The sequence below is a fragment of the Acinonyx jubatus genome, chromosome X (genome assembly GCF_027475565.1).
Source record: "Acinonyx jubatus isolate Ajub_Pintada_27869175 chromosome X, VMU_Ajub_asm_v1.0, whole genome shotgun sequence".
Taxonomy (NCBI): domain Eukaryota; kingdom Metazoa; phylum Chordata; class Mammalia; order Carnivora; family Felidae; genus Acinonyx; species Acinonyx jubatus.
In genome coordinates, this window is record NC_069389.1 from 55546994 (window position 1) to 55570343 (window position 23350).

Sequence of the window (23350 nt, forward strand, 5' to 3'; positions counted from 1 at the left end):
GGAAGGTGACAAAACACGAAACAAGTAATCCAGAGGCCCAAGAACTCTGCCCAGGTTCCCATGGCCATTGTCCATGGTCTATTAAACAAGTGCTTCTCAAACTTCAATGTGAATTGAATCACCTGAGGATCTTGTTAAACTGCAGATTCTGATTCAGGAGCCTGAGATTCTGCATTTAAACAAACTTCCAGGTGCTATTGATGCTGCTGGTCCACAGATCAAAATCCTTATACAAATATCAGGGTTGTTGCTATGTTTGCAGTTATCACATTGTTCCATGGCAGAGTTGTAATAAGGGTTGCAAACTCAAATGCTTGTCAGGATTAATATAAATGGGCGAGGGAAGCCACTAACACAGTGAATTCTGAGCTGTTCGGATTGAGACCCAACCTAACAGTAAATACAGAGGGTAGACACCAGCAGCCACCAGTCTGGGAGCTCTATGAGTCTACATCCACACTGTGTGTATGTGTATATGTATTTAATTCTTTGTGAGAAGCCCCTCATCTTGATCTCAATTTGGCAGAGGCCCTAGGGGTTCTGAGAGGAGAATAAAAGGATAAACCATTTGCTCTTCAGGTGCCTCTGGACTCCTGGAACCTAGACATACCCCCTCATTTGTCCAAGTGAAAGTTTCTTGGGCACTTTCCTCAAATTTGTCTCATTGAAACAAAGGACTCATTTATCTTCATTCAACACAATTAGCAATGGGTATCTCTATTTCAAACTCCCCCCTCCCCTGTACGCACATGTTAAACAGAAGGTTTGCTGTGGTCAATTTTGGCCAGTAGACTACAGAACAGACCCCAGGTCAGAGGGGTAAGAAGTGAATTAGGTTAGGGCTCTGAGCCACAGGAGAATCCTGCACATTAGTTCTCCCTCCAGAAAAGGGGGAAATATGAAAAGAGAGTGGTTGTAATGATGTGGACACTTGGTGATGGGAAAACATATTTTGCCAAGAGATTGTGTTGTAATTCTAGAAATCCAGTCCCAAGCCCAGTACTCTGTGTCTAGGTTTGGGGAGAGAAACTCATTTGAGAAGGGAAAAGATGGTTTCTCAAGCTGTCACTCAAGTCGGATCAAAGGATCACTGTGAACATTTGCCTTTGCTCTGATTTTTGTGACAACTTTGACTCTTCTTTAAACAAGCTTGTGATCTCTTTGGAAGAGATCTTAGAGTATGGCTTTTAGTCCAGTGTACCACTGTCCCCTCCCACTCAGCAACGCCCCAATGTCTTCTCTGTTCCTCAGGTGGCTTTTTTGAGTTGGCATTTATTTTCCCAAGTGATCTTTCTCCCCCAGACAAGAATTTTACCTGCCAGGGAAGCACTGTTCTTGGGCTCAGTTCATGGGTATGGGTCAGTCTTCAATAAGCACAAGCCCTTTATTTCAGGGTCCATTATTTACTGTCAGAGTCAGGTGCTAGAAGTCACAATGCTAAGTGAAAACACTGTTCTTCCACAAGAAACACATCCAATAAGAAAAATGACAGTAGGGAAAAAAGCCCAGGTATAATCACTGATAGGAAAGCCTACCTCAACTCCCTTGGGACCCTTGGGAAGTGGCATTATAGAGTAAAACCCAGCTCACTCTACAGAAGAGATAGGATGTTGTGCTGTATTTTCTCAAACCTCTTTCATAATAAAAGCACAAATACCTCCCCAAAAATTGTGCTAACTTTTAAAAGTGGGCAGTCCAACATTGCGCACAACCTGGGCACAGAGCCAGATGAGCCAGGAGTGGGAAACACCAAGGATCCCAAGGAGTGGAAAGGACTCCAAGAACTCACTGTCTCCTCTGAGGGAAGGAGGAGCTGCTGGAAAGTCTCCAGAGCATTATCCCTTTCACACTATGCTCTGGACACGTGGAGGGAGTCTCACCACCCCCCCAGAGACATCAAATGATATCCTTACAAGCCTTTGTCTTGGCACCCTCCCTGGCAGATTGCACCTCTGTGCTAAATCAAGCCTGATTAGAATTTGAGGAGCCAAGTTCTCTGGCAGCTGGTCCTTCACAGGTGTGATGAGAATGGTGATGGCACCTCCAGCTGGGCTTGAAGTTAGGCCCCAGGATGGACAGCTAACAGGACCTAGTGAGGTCTGCTCCCAGATAAACTTCTGCTTGGTAGGAACATCACAGCTGTCGCAGGGCCTGTCGAACTGCAGGAAAAGCTTGATCTGAGAATCAATCCCATCAGGTTGGAGTTCCAACTCCCCCACTTTCTTTTCTTTTTTAAATGTTTATCTCTTTATTTTCAGAGAGAGAGAGAGAGAGAGAGAGAGACAGTGCGAACAAGGGAGAGGCAGAGAGAGGGAGAGAGAGAAGCCGAAGCAGGCTCTGCACTGTCAGCACAGAGCCCGACATGGGACTCAATCTCACAAACCGTGAGATCATGACCTGAGCCAAAGTCAGGAGTCAGACAACCGACTGAGCCACTCGGGCGCCTCTCAACATCCCCGCTTTCTAGTCCTGTGACCTTGGGCAAGTTACTTCACTACTCTGTGCCTCAGTTTCCCTACCCACAAAAACAAAGAGGTACTTACCTCTTAAGTGCACTGTGAGGATTTAATGAGGTATTTGTAAAGATAATTGACACAGAGCACGTGCTTAGTAAGTGTTCCTTACTTTCCCGTGGCTTGGCAGAATATGTTTACTAGGGTAAGTTGAGATACACAAAGGCCAGCCTTATCCCCTGGAGTGGTGCCAGCTTGGAGGCTTCTAGGTGCTATGCCTAGGAAAGAAAAACAAGGTTAGAAAAAGGTTAGGTAAAGCTGCTCTCCACCTACCTGCCAGCTTGACAGTGTACTGTCCATCAGATACGTAGCTGATGTTCCTGAGCCATGGGCTTGCTTAGGCAGGGGATCATGTCTCTACACCAGGCTCACTGCAGTCTGGTCTTCTTGTGACTAAAAGCAGTTATTTGCAAGACAGTTTTTCTATGCGAAGCTAATCAGTCTGTGAAGTACTTTGAACTTCACTCCCTTCTACGATGAGCCCTTACAAATTCCCATCCCCTACCCTTCTTTCTCCTGGATAACTTCTCCTCCTACTAGCCTCGACCTTAATTATTAATTCTGCAGGGAAGTCTTCCAGACTAGTAAACTAGGCCAAGTACATGTACTTTGCCTGAACACTTTACACACCTGCAAATAATGAAATGATTGTGCATTTGTGTATCAAGGCTGTAATCCCCACTGCACTGGAAGCTCCTGAGAGAGGGACAAAGCTCCATAACCCCAGCACCTGGCACAGTGCCTGGCACATGGTACATGCTCAAATATTTGGTGACTGACTAGACGATCCCTGCAGTCCTCTCAGCCTTAGGATTCTAGGATCACCTAGGCAGGCTGTTCCTCTATAACGACCAATGGCATGGGCACAGCTGACCAGCCAGAGTCTAGTCTGAAAAGGGTTTGGGACACCCTGAAATGTGACACCTCTTTTTTTCTCTCCTTTCCTCTCCTCTCTCTTAATCTTGAGCAGCCATTCAGCCTCCACCACAGTGAAGAGAGAGAATTAGCCTGCAATCCCAGCAGCTCTTTTGGGTTCTGACAAAGAAGAACAAACCAGGATGAACATAGCGCCAGATCTGGGTGTTTCAGATCCCAGAACAAGGTCTTAAATCCTGGGTGACAAAGACTAACTGCCTCAGCCTGGCATACAGTCTGAGGCTGTCAGATGTGTAAGAGAGGCCTAGATCAGGGAGTCACGATAACTCAGACTCTGACTGCCAGCAGAAATGCGGTTTCTGTAGTCAGAGGTCAAGAAGCTTCCCTCCTGCTGAGTGCCGGAGAAGAGTCCCAGAATGAACGGGAAGTGCAAAGAGAGAGTCAGCCCTGAAGGAACCATCCATCAGAGGCTCAGATTGCAACTGCTCTTCTGTGCGTTGGCTTAAAAATCAAATTCCATTCTAGACAAATTTCCTTATTGCATGCAAGCTGCTCTAATTTCAAGAATGTCAAATACGCGGCCAAATGCAATTACATTTTAAGCACAGCACTCACTTGAAATATAGCACAAATTTCTAAACCAATTTTAATCACATTACAGAGAGGGCAGACATGCTCAGCAATCTGAAATTCCACCTTATCTAGAGAGCCTTTCCTGATTAGTTAGAAGAGAGGCCAATTTGCTGGCTCTGCCCTGCCTGTTCACACTCTGCTGTCAGGTATTCATTTATCCTTATTCTTGTACATAATGTAGATGTGTTTGTCGATTATTCATTCTGCCTCGCTTACCTGTTCACTCAGTTTATCACATGTCTTTTATGCCTGAAAAGTGCTTTGGCTATTTTCTTTCTGGGACCCCTTTGTGAGTATAGGCCTGGCCTTGGATTCCTCTCATGCAGGGCTCATCCCCACCCCACTCCTGTCCAGGTGCTTAATATGGGTCCTTTGAGAATGAAAGCTCAGGGAGCCATAGGCCAAGCCACTTGATTGTAGGGACATTATGTGGCAAGGAGTCCAAGCTCTCCCGGACTTCAGGCACAAGGGATATTTTTGTCTGGTCGGTGGGTCTAAGTGCCACAGTTTCACTCTGGTCTGGGAAACTGGCGTACTTTTTGCAGGCCAGCATCACCAGAGATGCCTGCATGTATATTCTTGCCTTGGGGTGGCTGGAGAAAGGACTGTCTGACTGTTCCCTGTGATGCCCAGTCTATTGACCAAGACCTGAGGGAACTGCATTCAGGACGCAGCTGATAGGAGGGAGACAAGAATGTGGCTAGTTATAGGGTCTGGCCTTTGGAGTTTTTCTGGTTGGAAAATCCAGGAGCCTGATTATCTTTTCCCAAGAGGCTTCAGGGCCATCATTTGGGTGGGAAAGGGTTCCCGGTTCCACACATAGACAGCCTGAATCCCATGCTCACTTGCCCTTGGTGACTTAAGTGTCTCTCTCTCCTTTTCTCTCCCTCTCACTTGTTTGCTCTTTTTGTATCTGACTATATATGTGTCTCAGTCTCCCTCTCCACTGTCTACATTTCTTTCTTTGCTCTTTCTGTGTGTGTGTGTGTGTGTGTGTGTGTGTGTGTGTGTGTCTTTCCCCTCTCTGGCTCTCTCTGTTTCTGTGTGTGTACATGTGTCTCTTTTTGTTTCTCTCTGCGGCTTTCTGTCTGTCTCTCTTCTGTCTCCCTCTCTCTGCCACCCCCACTCACTACTCCTCTTTCACTCACTCATCACTGCTCACTCCACATGCCCAGACACAGAAACACCCATTTTGTCCCTTTGGCAAACACACATTTAAAAAGGTAATTAGAAATGAAGGGAAAGGAAGTGGCCCAGAGCACAGATGTCTGCTTCAGTCAGGATGCTCAACCAAGCCCCTTGACTCTTCCTCTGGTGTGTGTTGAGGTCACAGGGCTCCAATCCCCCAAGGAACTATTGTCCTCCCAGAAACTGGTTCACTGGGATATCCGTGAGATGGATGACAACTTGCTGGGGCCTGTAGCATCAGATGGAGGAGCTGGGGGATGAATGAAGGTGGACTCCATGGAGTAGATTAATGACTTTTAAGGTCTGTCCCTGATGTGAGATTCTAGGATTCTGAGATTTTACACTTGTGATTTACTTGACCCTGAAATGACTAGACGGGGGTCAGTTCTAGGCTTCGTACATTAAGTATTACAAACTACATTCAAAGGAGAGTGAGTAGAATGGAACAGGACTAGAGACCACATCACTGTCTCACAGCCAACATAAAATTAAATGCCTCTGTGTGCCAGACACTAGACAAAGCATTGGCCATATGGAGATTAATAAGGCACAGTCTTTTTGACTTCAAAGAGTGATCAAATCTAGACATACAAGTTTAATGATAATAACCCACATTTACTGAGTGCTTACAAATGTGCCACATACTGGTCTAAGTTTTTTCCATGTGTTATCTGGTTTAGTCCCCATTTTACAGATGAGGAAACTGACACACAGGTTACATTTGGTGACACTTCAGTACCATAAGGATTGATTGAAAGAGCTAGGGCTGCCTAGCCTGGAGGAGAGAGGATTCAAGGGAACGTGGGTCTTTTGTCTTCAGACTTCCATCAGAGTCCAAGAGAACAGACGTATTTGTATGTGGCCCCAGAGGGCAGAGCTGGAACCCAAGAGTGGAAGCAGATCTGGACTTCATACAAGGAAAAAACCTGTCTTAGGAGTCAGAACTGTCCATAGCTAGAAGAGGCTTCCTGGAAAGGGAGGAAGATGTCTAAGCAGAGGCTGCATGAGCATTCAGGTAGGAGGGAAGGGAAGATGTGCCTAAAGGTCTCTTATCGTTCTCAGAGGCTACATACTGGCTTAAAGACCCAAACATGACCTCTTTAAAGTCCTCTGGGGATTCACACTGTAGCTGCCATGTGTCTACCTCTATATATAGGGAGCATCTGTGGCCTGCTTGTGCTCATCCTCCATCACATATTTCCTAATTCTCTTCATTTGTCTGCTCCCAAAGGGTTTGGGGCCATGCCTTGCAAAAGAATTCCCCCCAGTCTCCCCCCCTCCCCGCAGTTTCCTAGTCAGGCCTTGAGCTGACAGACATTGGCTCTTTCTCAGGATGATCAAACCACAGCAGGTGACTAACAAGCCAGTCACCACCACTCAGGTCCACGAAGCCCACAAACTCTCATGCCTCATACAGGGTGAACTGTGGTCACCCATTAGTCTGGCCCAAGAGACTTCCTGGCACCCAAGATACCTACTCTAAGTGTGGCACACTCACATTGGCAGCTAACCAAAGCATCCAGCAGTGGAGAAGATTGTGAGAAATGGTCAAGCTCATGAGGTGGCCAGGCACAGTCCTCAAGGTCACCCCTTTCAGGGCTTGCAGGCTATGGTAGGGAAAGTCCAGACTGGCCAAGCAAGATCAACCAAGGCCCCTGGGAAGGCTAATCAGTTTTTAGTCAGAGAAGCCAAGGGTCTGAGCTCCTGTAGGCAAGGGGGCCATGCCTGGGAGCTTTTCATTTCATTGTGCTACAGAAAAATCTTCCATGGCTTAAAGAGGACTACAGACCCTGAAAGGTGTTCGTGGTTAAAGTCACCCCTGCATTGCCAGAGAGATCTATGGAATGAAGGGAGGCAGGAGCAGACTCCTGAACATAAGACTGTGGGCTTGTTCCTTTGAAGGCCCTAAGGGTTCACTAGGAAAGCTGTCCTGAAGGGCTGGGGGTACCTTTTGAACGGTTCTTCCCCCATGGAACCATACTTCCAACACAGGTGCAGGTTCTGGCCCCCTGAGTCCACAGTCTCCAGCTTGGGCATAATCTCAAAGAACTAGCTGAGCAAATACTAATATTCCTCTGGATATCCAGAGATGTCAAGGGCAGAAGGACAGTATAGAAATAGGGACTGGCCTCAGAACTGGGGATGCCATGAGGCAGTGGGTTGTCACATTCTGGAGACAGTTCCAGGCCAAGCTGAGGTGCTGAAGGGCAGGAAGCTTACCAAGAAAGTGTCTTGGGAATTCTGCCTACTTTGGCCAAGTGGGATATGTCAAGATGATGCCATTTAGATTGGATGTATGTCATGGCCACTCTGAGATTCTACCTAGTCATCTCTTGGTACCAACTGGCAGCCTCCTTAAGCTGGGGACAAGGGATTTAATTCTAGAAAGGCCAGGGAGCTGTCAGAGAGATTAAGATAGAGGAGATGGTATTGGATGGGGAGAAACGGAAAGGTACTCAGTCAGTTATGACTCAGGTCTAATACCTGAGACTGGTATGCCCCATCCCATTCCTCGGCTGCAGGTAACTGCAGGCCATTGGGGCTCAAGTGGAGCTGCCATAGGTTTTGGACGCAGAGGTGCAGTGAATAGAATTCCTGGCCAAGTCGAGCTCCTACAGCAGGAGCAAGCCAGCAGAACCACAGAATGTAGTTGTTGCTCAGGTGGATGTCCAACAGCAAAGGGGATCTGACAAGGTGCCCCAGGCCAGGCAAGGCATGTGGTTGTCTAAGACATTGAGGCTCTTGAATGAGCTGAGTTTGGCCACCTAGTAAGCAGTCATGTCACTGTTGAAGCAGTTGGCTGAGAGGTCCAAAGCCTGAAGGTGACCCAAGGACTGGAGTGCTCTGTCATTAGCTGGATGGTCCTGGAGGTTGGATGCCAGGATGAGGGGGCTGGACCAACGAAGCTCATGAAGGGCCTCTGAGGCCAGAACCTTCAGCTAGTTTCCCTGAAGTGCCAAGTGTTGGTCTGGCCTCAGTTACACCATCTCCACCGCTAGGGCTTTTAGAAGGTTGTGAGAGAGGTCCAGTTGTTCATGGGAGCCCTGCCAGAGAAGTTTGGAAGCCAAGACCCTGGCAGGAAATATAGCCTGGCCATCAGGGTGGGGGAGAGAAAAGAGTATCCCGTGAGCTAGACAGTGAGGTGGAGTCAGGGAACAAGAGCTGAACCCCATTCACTTTTGAGTACCTCCTATGGCACTGTCACATACATGACCTTGCTCCAAGAAGTAGGGGTGGTTGTTCTTGCTTTGGAGATGACGAAAGACGCTCAGAGAAGCAAAGTGACCTGCCCAGTGTACAGAATTTTAACCCAAGTCTCACTGACTCAAAGCCCATGCCCTTTACATTACTTATCTTGCCTCCTTGAGTGTATCTTGTTCTAGTTCAAAAGGCCCTTGTTCTCTATGGCAACAGGAAATTTGTTTCTATCTGCAAATGAATCAGGGGATCCTACAGTACAATACAATCAATATAGTCCTTGAGTGTTAGAGCCAGAAGAGACCTTAGAGACCATGTCTCCCTGAAAACACTCTCATTTTATAGCTGGAACAAAAGGCTCAGAGAGGGGGAAGAGACTTGTTTAAGGGAACAGCAAACCTGAGTCTGCCCGCTCACCTGCTGCCCCAGGAGTTCATCAGGGCTGGAGAAGAAAGGAGAGAGGCAACAATGACTCCATTTCTGGATTCCTTGGGTAGATACTGCCTACTCCTAGTTACTCTTTCTTAGAGATGGGGTATCCACCCAGGACAGGAGAACCCTATTTCTAGCCCCTTCTCCTGGGAAAAGGGTCATCCTGGGAGGTTCTTTTCCCATCCTCCAGCTCACCCCCATTGCCCACCCTGCCCCACAAATATAACTCACTGGGTAAAAATGAGTTTCGAGGTAAAAACAAACGAGGTTCAACTCTTCACTCTACCAGTAACTAGCTTAATAATCTTGGGCAAACTCTGTAATTTCCCTGAGCCTCAGTTTGCTCATCTGTAGAATAATGATACAAATACCTCTCTCATAGGCTTGCTGTGGAGATAAAATTCAGTGATACCTATAAAGCTCTTAACACAGAGTACGTAAGCATAGATATTCATTTGTCTCTGTCCTATCCACCACAGACTCACATATTTTCACCCCAGACTGGACCAGAAAGGCAAAGGTCCCCAACATGGGAAAGGTAGCAAGCTTGGGGCTGCCACCCATGAGCTTCAGAGACAGCAAGGCCGGGAGCGGGCTGAGTTCTGGTTGGGCCTTGCCGTTAGGCTCCTTCAGTTTTCCTCCAAAACCTGAACCTGGATGGACCTTGAGTACTTTTAAATAGGCCCATGCCAGTGCAGGAAGTGCTTTTTCCACAAGAACAAACAAGTGTATCTTTTTCTAGTTCAAAAGTCCCTTGTTATCTATGGCAACAGGAAATGTGTTTCTATCCACGAATGAATCAGGGGATCCTACACTCAGTACAGTCCTTGAGTGTTAGAGCTGCAGGAGGCCTTAGAGACCAAGAACCAACAATTCTCATAAGGCAGAGAACTTGGGGATGGGGATGAAGGCCTTTGAAAGTGAAAAGGAAATAGAGGACAGTTGCCAGGCTTTTCTAACATCTCGAGGTGCCAGGAAATGAGCAACATGGGATCCCTTCCCTGACTGGCCTATGTTTTCCTCAGCTCTATGGGGCTGTCATAGGGAAATTCCTTCAGAGGAAGGGACATTGAAGCTCTGAGTAAATTGCCCAGCCTCTCAGCCGCTGTATCATGGGACTCTGGCTCAGAGAGGAGAAGAAAGTCTGAGGGTGGTGGCCAGGTTGGATCTGGGATAGCACCACTTAGTAGGTGTTGTGCTGGGTGCCTTCCACCCACTCACTCAATTCATTTATGCCAAGCTACATGGGGGGTAGAAGAGCCTCAAGTCTCACATGTATTAAAACATAACAACTGTTCTATGACATCCTTCTTTGGCCCTAGCTCTCCTTCCCTTTTCAGGCAAGCTCTTAGAAAAACTTGATTGCTGATTTCTTCTTCTGAAGAACAGTCCTTGGACTTTATCCCTTGGTCTCCATCTCTAATACTTCTCTAGGCAAAGCCCAACTCATCTCTCACCTGCCTCTAGTCTCTTGGCTCCTTCACAGCAGCTGGACCGCCAAGCCGGCAATTACGACTATCTACTTCCTTGCTTTAAGCTCTTTGATGACTCCCCACTGTCCACCAGATCAAGTGCCCCCTCCTTCACCTGGCACATGACACCCTTTGTGATCTGGCCCCTGCTTATCTGTCCTTATTTCTTGTCACTCTTCCACAAGAAACATGCATTTTAGTCATACTTAACTAATTACAGTTACTGGAATGTGCCCACACTTTTTGATACCTCTCTCTGTTTGCACATACCATTCTTTCTCCTTGGAATGCTCTTTCCAGCTTGACTGTCTGGCAGTTTGACTTTCCTATAAGCTGCAGCTGAAACGTGTTTTCTCTCGTGAAGCCTTCCTTGATCTTCTTTTTTTTTTTCTTTGCTTCAGGCTCCTTGTCACCTAGGTGGCACCCTCCTCATACTACCTGGCCAGTTCTTGTCACATCTGGTCTCGTTTATCTCCACCCCAGCCCGTAATTGTTTTTCTCGTGAGCTTTATTCTATACCAGGCACTCTGGTAACAATGTACACATTTATCCCATTGAATCTTCACATAACCCTGTGAGTTTGGTACCATTATCATCCTTGTTTTACAGCTAAGAAAATTAAGGCTTGAAGAATCTAGGTCACTTACCCAACATCACCCAGGATATGGGTTTAATAAATAGCACAGTGGAGATCCAAATGCAGGCTGACTCAAAAGGCTTGACCCTGGCACTAAAGTATCTAGTCTTTATTCCTTCAACTTGTGTAATAATACTGGGAGAGGCTTGCTTAGGCTGGGCAGAAGCAGAGATGAAATTCTTTAGGTCCATGTGTCCTGATGTCCTAGAGGTTACAGAAGTGACCTTGGGGCAGCCTAATGGCCAGAATCTGAGACAGAGAGCAGGGTGAGGAAAGAAACCAGGAGAAAAAGATGCAAAGCTTGAGGTACTGACGCTGTTCAACAGCTCACACAGTATCCCCTGGCCATGCCTAGACAGAGAAGGTCAAACAGTCCTGAGCAAGACTGACAGGTGGCTAGGAGAAGTGGTGGGAAGGAGCAAATGAAGCTAGAGTTCAGGCTCCAACTGCCACCTGGTGGTCAGCCTTAGAGAGACAAGTAGATGGGGCTAGGGTCCTGTCTTGGCACAAGCCAAAGGGCAGAGAGGCTGCTCAAGTGAGCTGGGCCCTGGTTCACAGCATTCATTCAGTCATTCATCCATCCATCTTTCCACTCATGTCTTCATTCAACAAAGGTGTATTAATACCAGGCACAGTCCAGGCACTAGGAATACAGCAGTGAATAGTACAAAAATGCCTGCTGTCACTGAGCTCATATTCTTGCCGTGGAAGACAGACAAAAAATAAGTAGATGACATAGTGTGTTAGATGGTGATGAATACTATGGAGGAAAATCAGGGAAAGGGGAGCGGCAGAGGCTTTGCCATTTTAAATACAGCCTCACCGAGAAGGGAAAATTTGAGAAAATACCTGAAGGAGGTGAGAAAGTTAGCCATGGAGATGTCTGTGGGAAGAGGATTCTACGATAAGGAAACAGCCCAGGAAAGACCCTAAGGTAGGAGCACATGTGATTGAGGAACAGTCAGGAGGCCAGTGTGGCTGGAGCAGAGTGAGTAAGGGGTGGGATAATAGGAAATAAGCGCAGAGAGGTAGGCAGCGGTTAGATCGTGTGGGGCTCTGAAGGCCTGTTTTCTATACTGAGTGACATGGGGAGCTATGGGAGAGTACCTTGCTCAGGGTCACCCAAGCTGGCAAGTGGCACTAGACCAGAACAGGAATGAGAACCCAGAAATAGCCCCACACAAATCTGCCCAAGTGAGTTTTGACAAAGGCACAAAAGCAGTTCAGTAGAGGAAGGATAGTCTTTCCAACAGATGGTGCTGGAGCAGTCCGACAGCCATAGGCAAAAAAAAAAAAAAAAATAATCCTTGACCTAAACCTCACACCTTATACAAAACAGAACCCACAATGGATCGGTTACGGATGACTTCAAATATAAAATGCATTACCTAAATGTAAAACATAAAATTGTAAAACTCTTAGAAAAAATTAGGAGAGCATCTTTGGGACCTGGGGCTAGGGAAAGGATTTTTATGCTTTTTTTAATGCTTTTTTATGCTTGACACCAAAAGCATAATTCACAAAAGGAAAAATTGATACATTGGACCTCATCAAAAGTAAAAACTTCTGCTCTGTGAAAGACATCTTTTGTTCACAACACACCAAAATAAAAAACAAAACTATCAGCTTTGTTTATGATAGCACCAAGATGTCCTTCATCAGGTGAATGGTTAAACAAACTGGTACATTCATGGAATACTACTCAGCAATGAAAATGATGAACTATTGATACAGGCAACAACTTGCATGAATCTCCAGGGAACTATGCTGAGTGAAAAAAGCCAATCCCAAAAGGATACATACAATATGATTCCATTCGTGTAACAATCTTGAAGAAACAAAATTATAGATAGGAAAACAGATACATGGTTGCCAGGGACTAGTGATGAGGGGAAGGAAGTAGGTGAATGTGGTTATAAAAAAGACAACAGGAAGACTCCTTGTGAATGCTGAGCAGTACTGTACCTTGACTGGGGCTGTGATGCATGGACCTCCCCGTGTGACAAAACTGCACAGAACTCCACACAGACACCCAAATAAGTTCATGTAAAACTGGTGCAATCTGAATAAGCTCCGTGGAATGTCTCTCTGTCAGTCAACTGGTTGTGATACTGTCATACAGTCATACAAGATACCAACATTGGCAGAAGTGGGGTGAAGGATGCACAAGACTGGGACCCTGCAGCTTCCTATGAATTACTTCAAAATAGAAATTTTGAAACAAAACCAAAAGCCCTAGAAGAAACCGTGAGAGACTCTAAACAAAAACTTGGAGTGTTTTGATCAAAAAAGTTTGGAGACCTCCACTGTGACAGTTTAAAAAACAACAAAAACACCTTAAAAGATTTTCCAGTGTTAATACCTGAAAAATCAATGAAAAAAATCAGAACTATTATGACCTGACATTAATAAGGGGGATATTCAAGATGACAATTTGTCCAACAGTCTTATTTTACAGATGGGGAAAGTGAGGCATGGAGACGGGAAGCTACTTGTCCAAGGTCATATATAGCAAAGGAGAATGTTGGAAGTAAAATCCTCTTGGTGCCCAGTTTCAGTGAGGATGATAAGGGGCTCGGTGGGGGCAACAAGGCCAAGTGCCTTCATCTTTGTGAGCTTCTCTTCCTTAAGCTCTGTAAAATGGCTGGTTATGAGTTTAAGTACCTAGCCCAGTGCCTGGCACCTAATTAACTGATACTCTGTAAACTGTAGTTTCCTAACCCCCTTTGTTTGAAAGAGGGGTCACCATGCCTTCAAAGCTGGGAGAGACAGAGACTGAAGCCACAGCAAGGAGTCACCCTTACCTTCCTTCCAGCCCTCTCTGAGTTCTAGACCTCTAGTAGAGATTGATCCTGGTACTGTCCTGGGGGTAGGGCTGAGGGTCACCATGGAGATGAGTGAGGAAGGGGGATGAATGAGGCTTTTAGTTTCTTTTCTTTTTTTTTTAATGAAACTGATTGTCAAATTGGTTTCCATACAACACCCAGTGCTCATCCCAACAGGTGCCCTCCTCAATGCCCATCACCCACTTTCCCCTCCCCCCCACCCCCATCAACCCTCAGTTTATTCTCAGAGGCTTTTAGTTTCTATGGAGACAGCTTGAGAAGTGGGGATGTGATTTGGAAGAAACGTTGGGGAGTGTGGAGTTCTTTCCATGAAGATGGGGAGGGGGCTTTCTGAGGCTCACCTAGGGGTGGAGGAGGGGAATTGGAGAAATGAAGCCTCTCATCTCCATGGCGACAGATGGGGGTGGAGTGGAGTCACCTAGGGAACCGTGGGAAGTGAAGCTTTCTATCTCTGGTGCTTAGAGGGCTACTAGGGGTTCACTTAGACCTATTGAAATGTTTTCCGTGTTCTTCTGTGTACCACCTAAATTCGTCTGTCACATCACCTGTATGCCTCCATACTTTGGGAAAGGCTGGACAAGTATATCTACTGTAGTCTCTCAGAGCTACTATGGAGCTCAGTTAAGACATTGTTTATCTAAGTTCTTAGAATTAAGGGTTATACAAATGAGCATGCAGTAGCCCCTGCTTGCTTTTCGTGATCCATGAGGACAGGGGTTTTGTCTGTCTTGTTCATTCCAGTGCCTAGAACAGTGTCTTACATATAGCAGGCATTCAGTAAATACATCGTGAATAAATTAATCACCTATCTGCTGTTGCCTCTGACTGTATGTTCCAATAATAACAGAATGGTTCAAGCTCCCCTACACATGCTGTCACCATTCAAGACTCAGTTTTGGCATCATCTCCTTTGAGAGTCCTTCTGTGAACCCCCCTGGCTAGGCTTCCTTCCTGGGTGTTTCCATCATGCCATCCATGTGTCACTATAAAGGCATTTACCACATTACATTGAAATCATTTGTTGTCTTTCTCTCCTTCACCTTAGCTGTTGGAGCCTCGAGAGCAAAGACTATGCAAATTCATATCCCAGTAGCTAGCACAGTGGCTGGCATGTAATAGGTCCTCAATAAATGTTTTATTGAACCAAATGCCTTCCTATTGTTTATACCACATCTACACTCCCCTGGCTGACTATATGTTCTCCATAATGCGGACCAGCCTACTGATTTGATCTTACTTCCTTTTACTGTTAACACAAGTCTGTTACATGTTCGTGTCCTCATGTTCAGGCCTAGGTCTGTCATGTCATGTTCAGGCCTAGGTCTGTAAATTGTTCTTCACTAGGTCTGTAAATCCCCCCCCTTTTCTATAGTACAATATAGTGGTTAAGAGCTTGAGCTCTAAAATCGGATCTCAATTCAATGAGTTGGGTTCAAATCCCAGTATAAGCCAACACCATTAGGCCAGTTACTTCAGCGTCTCTGAGCCACAGTTTCCTCTTCTGTAAAACCAGGTTGTAACATCAGCTTCTTAATGGAAGTTGTGAGAATCTGTTGAGAAAATGCATGTGAAGAACTCTGCATGGTCACCTGGCAGTAGTGAGTGCTTGGAGAAGGTTAAGTGTTGTTGTTATGGAACATTTTTCCTTTAACACTGAGTCCCTGCTGAACAGGTGTGAAGTGCTATGCTGAGGTAAACAAAGACTAATAAGACACTCTACCTGGCCTCAAGGAGCTCTCAGTCTAGTGAAAGACAGCTGTGGATAGAGAAAACCATTACCCAGTACTACCTATCATAGGGAGATGAGTGAAGTGTTGTAAGAGCTTAGAGGAGGGTGTCTCACCTACAGGTGAAAGATCAGGAAATACATCCTGAAAGAAGGGATTCTTGAGTTAGGTCATGAATAATGAATAGAAATTTGCCAGGCAGACAAGGGAAAGAAGGACATTCCAGCCAGAAGGCACAGCCCCTATCAATGCATGAAGGCCTAAGGTAGCACGATAGGTGTTGGAGAACAAGGAGTTTGCTAAAGGTAGAGCTTAGGGTCCATGGAGGAAGAGAATGAAAAAGATGTGAGCATTAGATCAGAAAGGATCTTGTAAGTCAGGTATAGAGTTTGACCTATATGGGAATGCCCCCCCCCCCCCCCCCCCCCCCCGCCGCTCAGGGCCAAAGTTATTCCCTCCATTCTTACCCAATCATTATTTGGTTATTTGTTTACAAGTCTCTTCCATTGAACTATGGGCCCCTTAAGGGCTCAAACCCTGTTTCCTCGCTCTTTGAATTCCCAGTGCCTAACATTGTGGTAGCACACAAAGAATGTAGAAAGAAGGATGGAAGGGGCTTCTGCAAAGTCATACAGTTACTCAGTAGCAGAGGAGGTGGAACACAAATCTGAGTGTCCAGAGTATTTTTATAACTGCAGAACCACATTCCTAAAAGTTAGATATAGAAGTAGGAACTGAAATCTTTGATTTAATGCAGTCTTTGTTGTTTTGGAGTTTTTCCTTTCATGGCTCAGTAAGCTTCTTGCCATTAGTCAGACAAATTCTAATCTCAAAAACAATTGGTGAAGGGGCGTCTGGCTGGCTCAGTTGGTAGGGCATGTGACTCTTGACCTTGGGGTCATAAGGTCAAGCCCCACGTTGGACATAGAGATTACTTAAAAAAAACTTGCTGAAGATAGTTTAAACACTAAGAATGAGAAAGTAATTATTCCACAAATAATTTTTGGCCAGTTACAGCCTGCTCTTGGCTTTGCCCCCTACACAAGTAGATCTCATCTAGTGCTGTTGCTGGCATTACAGGTACAATTATCAGTAGAATGTTACTCAGGACAAAACAGCAGTTGATCCTCTAAAGCAGACTGGAGAAGGTCTAAGCTGCCAAGCACACCAATTCAGATAGGCAGGAAAAGGTCTGCTTTAACATTTCTCTTGAATCACACAACTGGTTTACTAAGTTGACAAATTTTTGTTAAGAATCAAACATGACAGGGGTACCTGGATGGCATAGTCGGTTGAGTATCCAACTTCAGCTCAGGTCATGATCTCACGGTTTGTGGGTTGGTGAGTTCAAGCCCTGCATTGGGCTCTGTGCTGACAGCTCCAACCTTGGAGCCTGCTTCGGATTCTGGGTCTCCCTCTCTCTCTGCCCCCACCCACTCGTGCTCTGTCTCTCTCTCTCAAAAATAAATAAACATCAAAAAATTTTTTTAAAAAGAGTCAAACATGACAAGTGAATATCTGTCATGTCTATCAGGGAGTCACATCAGAAAATACTTGAAAAGTCATCTCATTTCTGCAGTCATATATAGATTACTTAAAATGCTTTCTACTATTCTCCTGGACTCTAGTTTCTCCTCATCCCAACTCGCTCTGTATACTGTTGCTTAGTCAGTTGTCTCAGCTCTGTGACCTTGGACAAATCACCAAACCTCTCGGCCTGTTTCATTATCTGCTAAATGATTGTGCTAGATTAGCGTCCTTTCTACTGTGTTAGAGTCCTCGAATCCCACAGAGGTACCTTGGTGCCTTTGGTGCCACTGAGCAGGTTGGAGGAAAGGTGGGCCAGAGGCTGAGTTGGCAGGCCTCTGTGTATCCATTCAAACACAGCAGCCCTTTTAGAAATTATAGGCCTGGGACGCCTGGGTGGCTCAGTCGGTTGAGTGTCTGACTTCGGCTAAGGTCATAATCTCACAGTTTGTGGGTTTGAGCCCCATGTCGGGCTCTGTGCTGACAGCTCAGAGCCTGGAGTCTGCTTCATATTCTGTATCTCCCTCTCTCTCTCTGATCCTCCCCGCTCACACTCTGTCTCTCTCTCTCTCAGAAATAAACATTAAAAAAAATTTTTTTTTAAAGAAAAAGAAGTTATGGGCCTGCCTAAAACCTGGTTTGGAAAGCCAGTTCTGCCATTTCAAAAAGTTTATTTCCATGATTTCCAAGGGCCCTTCTTGTTCCCTTAAACTAGGACTTAAAATTAAAATCACTAGGATGTTTTAATGTGATAGTGTTTACACACAGAAACACAATAAACAACTCATTTTTATTGTTGCTTTTTTTTCTAACCACTTTTTAATCTGGGGATCACCTCAGAATAGGATGCAGTGCACTACTTAGCACAACAATTTGAATATGCACTCTGAATGCAATTGGCAACTCCCATAAAGACTATTATTTTGAAAGCCATAGAAAAAGGGCTTACAAAGTTGAGGAGCAAATTCAATTTCTGCATACTTTTTTTTTCTCTGAGGCAACAGCAAAGCTGTGTCTTAATCCAAGCAAATGCACAGAAACACATTATCTGTAGTCCCACAATTACCGAGTTTCCAAGTCTCCTCCACAAGTACTATCTTCTTTGTATCTTCTTTGTATTCCTGTAGTCACTGACCCTGAAAGTTCAGTTTACTAGAGTAATTAGAGGTGCCAGACAAATCAAATAAGTAATTTTCCAGAGCCACCTTTCTTCCTCAGCTTCTAAAGCTGGGGGGGGTGTCAGGGGAGGCTTCTTAGAATCACCTGGGAAGCCTTTCCAACCTACACTTAGTGCGCCCCACACCTCTCTCCCTCCTGCAAAGCGCTGTTTTAGCTTGGGGCTTCATGGAGTCCCACTTAAAAGGGCCTGTCCATCTTTTTAAATCCTACTCGATCTAAGATAGATATAGGTTAAAAACAAGTGAACATAGAAGACACTGGCTTTGTCACAACTGGTTGGGCAAGTCACTTCTTTCTGGTCTCAGTTTTTTCCTCTGCTCTTTGAGGTCCCCTTCCAGCTTTGAAATTCTCAGACTGCATATCCTGTCTATGAAGCTTTCTGAAGTACTCTTAGCATAGAATGACTTGTCATTTCTTAGTTTTCCAACAGCCTGTGCAATACAGCATATCCCCTAGTTCTGTACTGTCCTATGTTGCCCTCTAGTTGTTTTCACATGAATTTTTTTTCTTCTCAACCAGTTAGTTTAAAATATATTTAGTTGAAGAACTTATTTTCCAGGTTAGGCAGTGTGCATTCTGTTTAACTTAAATCCCCTAGGGCAACTTGTGGTGTGTCCGAAGGCAATCAGTATATTGATTCATTCAAAGCAATGACATCCCTTCTTTCAAAGACCTGGAGTTCTGTTTTTACATCATTGCTGTCCAGTAGAAATATAATGTGATCCCGATATGTAATTTTAAGTTTTCTAGTGCGCACGTTAAAAAAGTGAAAAGACACAAGTGAAATTAATTGTAACCCTATCTTTAACCCAAACATATACAAAATATTAGCACTTTAACATATCAGTGTGAAAATCGAGATATTTTATATTCCTTTTTCGTAGTAAGTTTTCGAAATTGGTTGTGTATTTTACGCCTACAGCACATTTCGTTTCAAAATAGCCACATCCGCGGGCTCTGTAGCCCCATGTAGCTAGAGGCTACCCTATTGAACACCGCAGTTCTGCATGATTGGGTTGCTTTCCAAACCGACCACTTTTTTTTTTTTCTATTCTTAGGACACTGAGCACTAGGTTAGCTGGAAGGGTGTAAAACTTAATCGGACTCATTCTTGTAAGGGAAATAGAGTTGTAAATCGCTAGCTGTAATCCATTGTCGTTGGTGTTTTGACAGATTCACAGAAAGTGAAAATTTTCAGTGGCTTGGAGGGGGGGTATAAAAGAAGGTTTCACAAAATAAGTAACTTTTGAAAGGAAACTGTGGAGTGACTAGAGTTGCAGGTTACCAGGGGTGTGTGAGGGAGGGGTGGGTGCGTGTAGGAGCCCCGCCGATAGGTCGCAGGGGTGCGGGGGAGGGGTGTAGAGTGTGCATGCGTGCGTGCGTGCCTGTGTGCGTGTGTGTGTGTGTGTGTGTGTGTGTGTGTGTGTGTGTGTGTGTGTGTAGGAGGGTGACGTGAATCGGAAGAGGGCGGGCCCCAGAATTGGCTGGGAGAAGGCTGGGGCTCCCGAGGCTGGATGCATGGAAGCCGCAGGGGGGCGCCTTTTGCACTTCGCACTCAAGCGCACAGACGACCAAACCTAGGGAGCGAGGGGGCGCCTGGAGCCCCTGTCTGCCCCGGCCCCTCAACAAAGGGAGCGCCTCGTGAGGTGAGGCGTGCGCCTGGCCTGCCCCCGCAGTGAATTCAGCCTCGTCCGGCCGGGGCTAAGCTCAGAGCCCACGGAACATCCCGGCTAGGCGTCGGCCACGAGGAGCAAACCGTAAAACAGCACCCAGGGATGTGCCTGTTTGCTTGTTTTTAGCAGATCCCTACTACTTGTGATAGGCAGCAGCCTGCAAAAATAAGCCTATGGAACCGGTGGCTAGCGTCTGCAACCAGTGGCTTCCGGAAGTTCTTTGACGCTTTGGTAACGACGGAGCGACTGGACCAATACGGCGCTCTTTCCGGTCTCGTTCACACTCGCCGAGTTCTCCTTTTCCAAGATTGCCTTTGACCCCGGAAGTGAGGTTTTCCGCGTACCTTCCTCCCACCAAGATGGCAACAGCCGAAGATGAATTACTGCCACCGCGGCTTCCCGAGCTGTTTGAAACCAGCAAGCAGCTTCTGGACGAAGTCGAAGTAGCGACTGAGCCCACCGGTTCCCGGATAATCCAAGATAAGGTGTTCAAGGGACTAGACCTCCTTAAGAAGGCTGTTGAAATGTTAGCACAGCTCGACTTGTTCAGGTATGGGGGACAGGGTAATAATGGCTAAGAACGGAGGTAATAATGGTTACCAAGGGTGGAGTCATTGAGTCTGGGTAGAGGAGACCCTTTTAAAAAGGGCTAGGAACCTTTCATTCCCACCTCCCGCTGCGATCTTGTGTACCTTGTTTACGTTCTCCACCTGGCTTCGAGATAGTTGATATCCCGCGACTCTGCTCCCTAGTGTCGACTCTTTGCAAAGGCATTGGGTATGAGCCGTCAGCCACCTTCATTCAAGAAAACCGGCCACTGTTCCTCGGGCCTTCTCCCTTCGCACACCCACCGCCCTCCCCTCCCCCAGGCAGCAAGGGGCTACAGTGTGATTGCCCATCCAGGCTTCACAGCCTCCTCTTTGCTCTTTCCAGCCGAAATGAAGATTTGGAAGAGATTGCTTCCACCGACCTGAAGTACCTGCTGGTGCCAGCATTTCAAGGAGCGCTCGCCATGAAACAAGTCAACCCCAGCAAGCGTCTAGATCATTTGCAGTGGGCTCGAGAACACTTTTTAAACTACTTAACTCAGTGCCAATACTATCATGTAGCAGAGTTTGAGCTGCCCAAAACGAAGAACAACTCACCTGATAATAATACTGCTAGTTCCTCCATGGCCTATCCTAGCCTCGTTGCAATGGCATCTCAAAGACAGGCTAAAATAAAGAGGTGGGTCAATAGCTATAATTTGAGGACTGCCCAATGGCAGTGCTATTGTGGGGGTGTGTGTGCATGTTTTTGGGAGGGAGGGGAACAGTGGTGTCTGTCACTCTTTTGGTTCCTGTTGAGCATTAGGCCTGGTGAGAGGAAGTTCTCCTGAGTTTTTCAAGAAGCTTCTGCCTTTGTTGAGATGGTCATACCTGTCGGACCTCTGCTACCCTGTGGTTGCCAACAGCAGAATGTTCTTTAGCATAGCGATCATATCCCACAGCACAGCACAGCAATATTCATATGGTACAATGGGGTAGATATCTCTGAAGGGCACAGTGTCTTGTAGCTAGAATCCATTTATGGTCCACTGAGTGAGAAGTTCTGTTCTGAGTAATGGCTCAGGTGTGTAACATCCTGAGCTAATGTTAGTCCTGCACAGCTTCATCATGTGACCTTGAAGTTGCTTACTCTCAGTTTAGTGTAAAAAACCATTTGATGAGTGCTCACAGTGTCCAGGATCTATGCTAGGCACTGGGGGTACAAACTGAGTGTGTTTGTAGGAATATGGGTGGTCTCCACCTTGGAGGAGTTTACAGTATGGTGAGGAAAAGAGGCATAGAAACAGAGTAGCAATATAAAAGGATGTGATGGAGAAATGCACAGGTACTGTGAGAACAGACAGGAAGGGCACCTAACCAAAGAAGGAGCAGGAGAGACAGAAGTCTCCCTGGAGGAGGTGACTCCTGTGATGAGTTGTTTAAGGATGGATAGGAGTATCATCTAGAGGAAGAGGAAACACTATTTCCAGCAGAGGAAATAGTGTTAGTAAAGCTACAGGGGCATGAAAGAGCACAGTGCTGGGCTTGGAATGTATGTGGGGAACTACTGTAAGCAATCAGATGATGCTAGAACATGAAAGGGGTGAGGGAAAAGGGGAAGGAGCAATGCTGAAGAATGTTGTGGGGTCCAGACCAAGGAGACTTGGGGTGTGAGGAAGGTGAAGGAACAGCCCTACTGCTAAGAACGTGGGGAGGGGTTTTAGTCTCAGTTCCACCATTTAATCACTCTGGCTTGGGGTAAGTTGCTTAATCACTTGTGCCTTAATTTCCCCAGCTGTAAAATTGGATAACAATAGGTATTTCTTCATAAAGTAGTTTTGAAGATGAAAAGAGAAATACACAAAAAGCGCTTAGCACAGTGTCTGATACAGTAAATACTCAAAGTCAGCTACTGTTATATCTTAGTAGCCGAGTACAGGTTGTGGAGTCAGAGTGGGGTTTGAGACCCAGCTTTACCTGTAAGCCATTGGACTTTGGGTAACTTATATAACCTGTCTGAGCCTCAGGGTTCCTCATGTGAAATCATGTAAAAATAATAATTGTACCTGTTTTATAGGATTAAGAAACATAAATAAGAGCACATAAAACAGCTAGCACAGTATCTGGCACATAGTCACTAGTCTATAAATGTCACTTACCAGTAGGCCATGCTAAAGAACCTAAACTTCAGTTGCTGACTGGGATTCACTGGAAGTTTTGGGTTTTTTTTTTTTTAAAGAGTAGCACGATCATATTTGCATTTTAACTAGCATACACTGGTAGCAGTTAGGAAGCGGTGTGAGGGAGAATATTAGATCCAGTTAGGTCACAAGTAATGAGGCCTCACTACAGCAGTGGCAGAAGAGATGGGATAGATTTATTTAGAAGGGTTGAATCGGCAGAAAACTTGGTGATCAGTTAGTTCTGAGAGGTGGGGTAGATGGAAGCAACACAAGGAAGATGTCCATGTTTGTGTGATAGGTAGATGGCTTGTGGAACTCATTAAGATGGGGAATAGAGGAGGAAGAACAAATCAGGGGATAGGGAAGTGTAAAAATTTGGTATTGAGCCATTTAAGGTGTTTAGGAGTCCTCCAGATAGAGGTATCTGGTAGTATGTAGCTCAGAGGAGAGGCCTGGTCTAGAGAGGTGAAAATTGATTCATTCACTTGGCCAATATGTATTGAGCCTTTCTTGTGCACCAGGAACTGTTCTAGGTAATGGAGAACCAGATGAAGTCAATGGCCTCATGAAGCTTTTATTTTGGTGGAGGAGACAGATAATAAGCTAGTAAATAATAATATAATTTCAGGTGGTATATATAGTTCAGGGTTAGTGACAGTGAATAATTTTTGAGGAAATGGGATAAACTGATAGGAAGTGGAATTCAGCATCATGTCTTTTGTAAGAAGGTGGGGGCAGC

General features: G+C 45.7%; 1 protein-coding gene across 1 annotated transcript in view; it reads left to right on the forward strand.

The window, feature by feature from the left end:
• The first annotated feature begins 19708 nt into the window (after window positions 1-19708).
• IGBP1 (immunoglobulin binding protein 1) overlaps window positions 19709-23350 on the forward strand; it is a 33749-nt gene continuing 30107 nt past the window's right edge. The window contains exons 1-2 of the mRNA XM_015080584.3: window positions 19709-20451; window positions 20835-21128. Coding sequence (XP_014936070.2) covers window positions 20261-20451; window positions 20835-21128 — 485 coding nt within the window. The 5' untranslated portion in view covers window positions 19709-20260. The remainder of the gene's footprint in view (window positions 20452-20834; window positions 21129-23350) is intronic.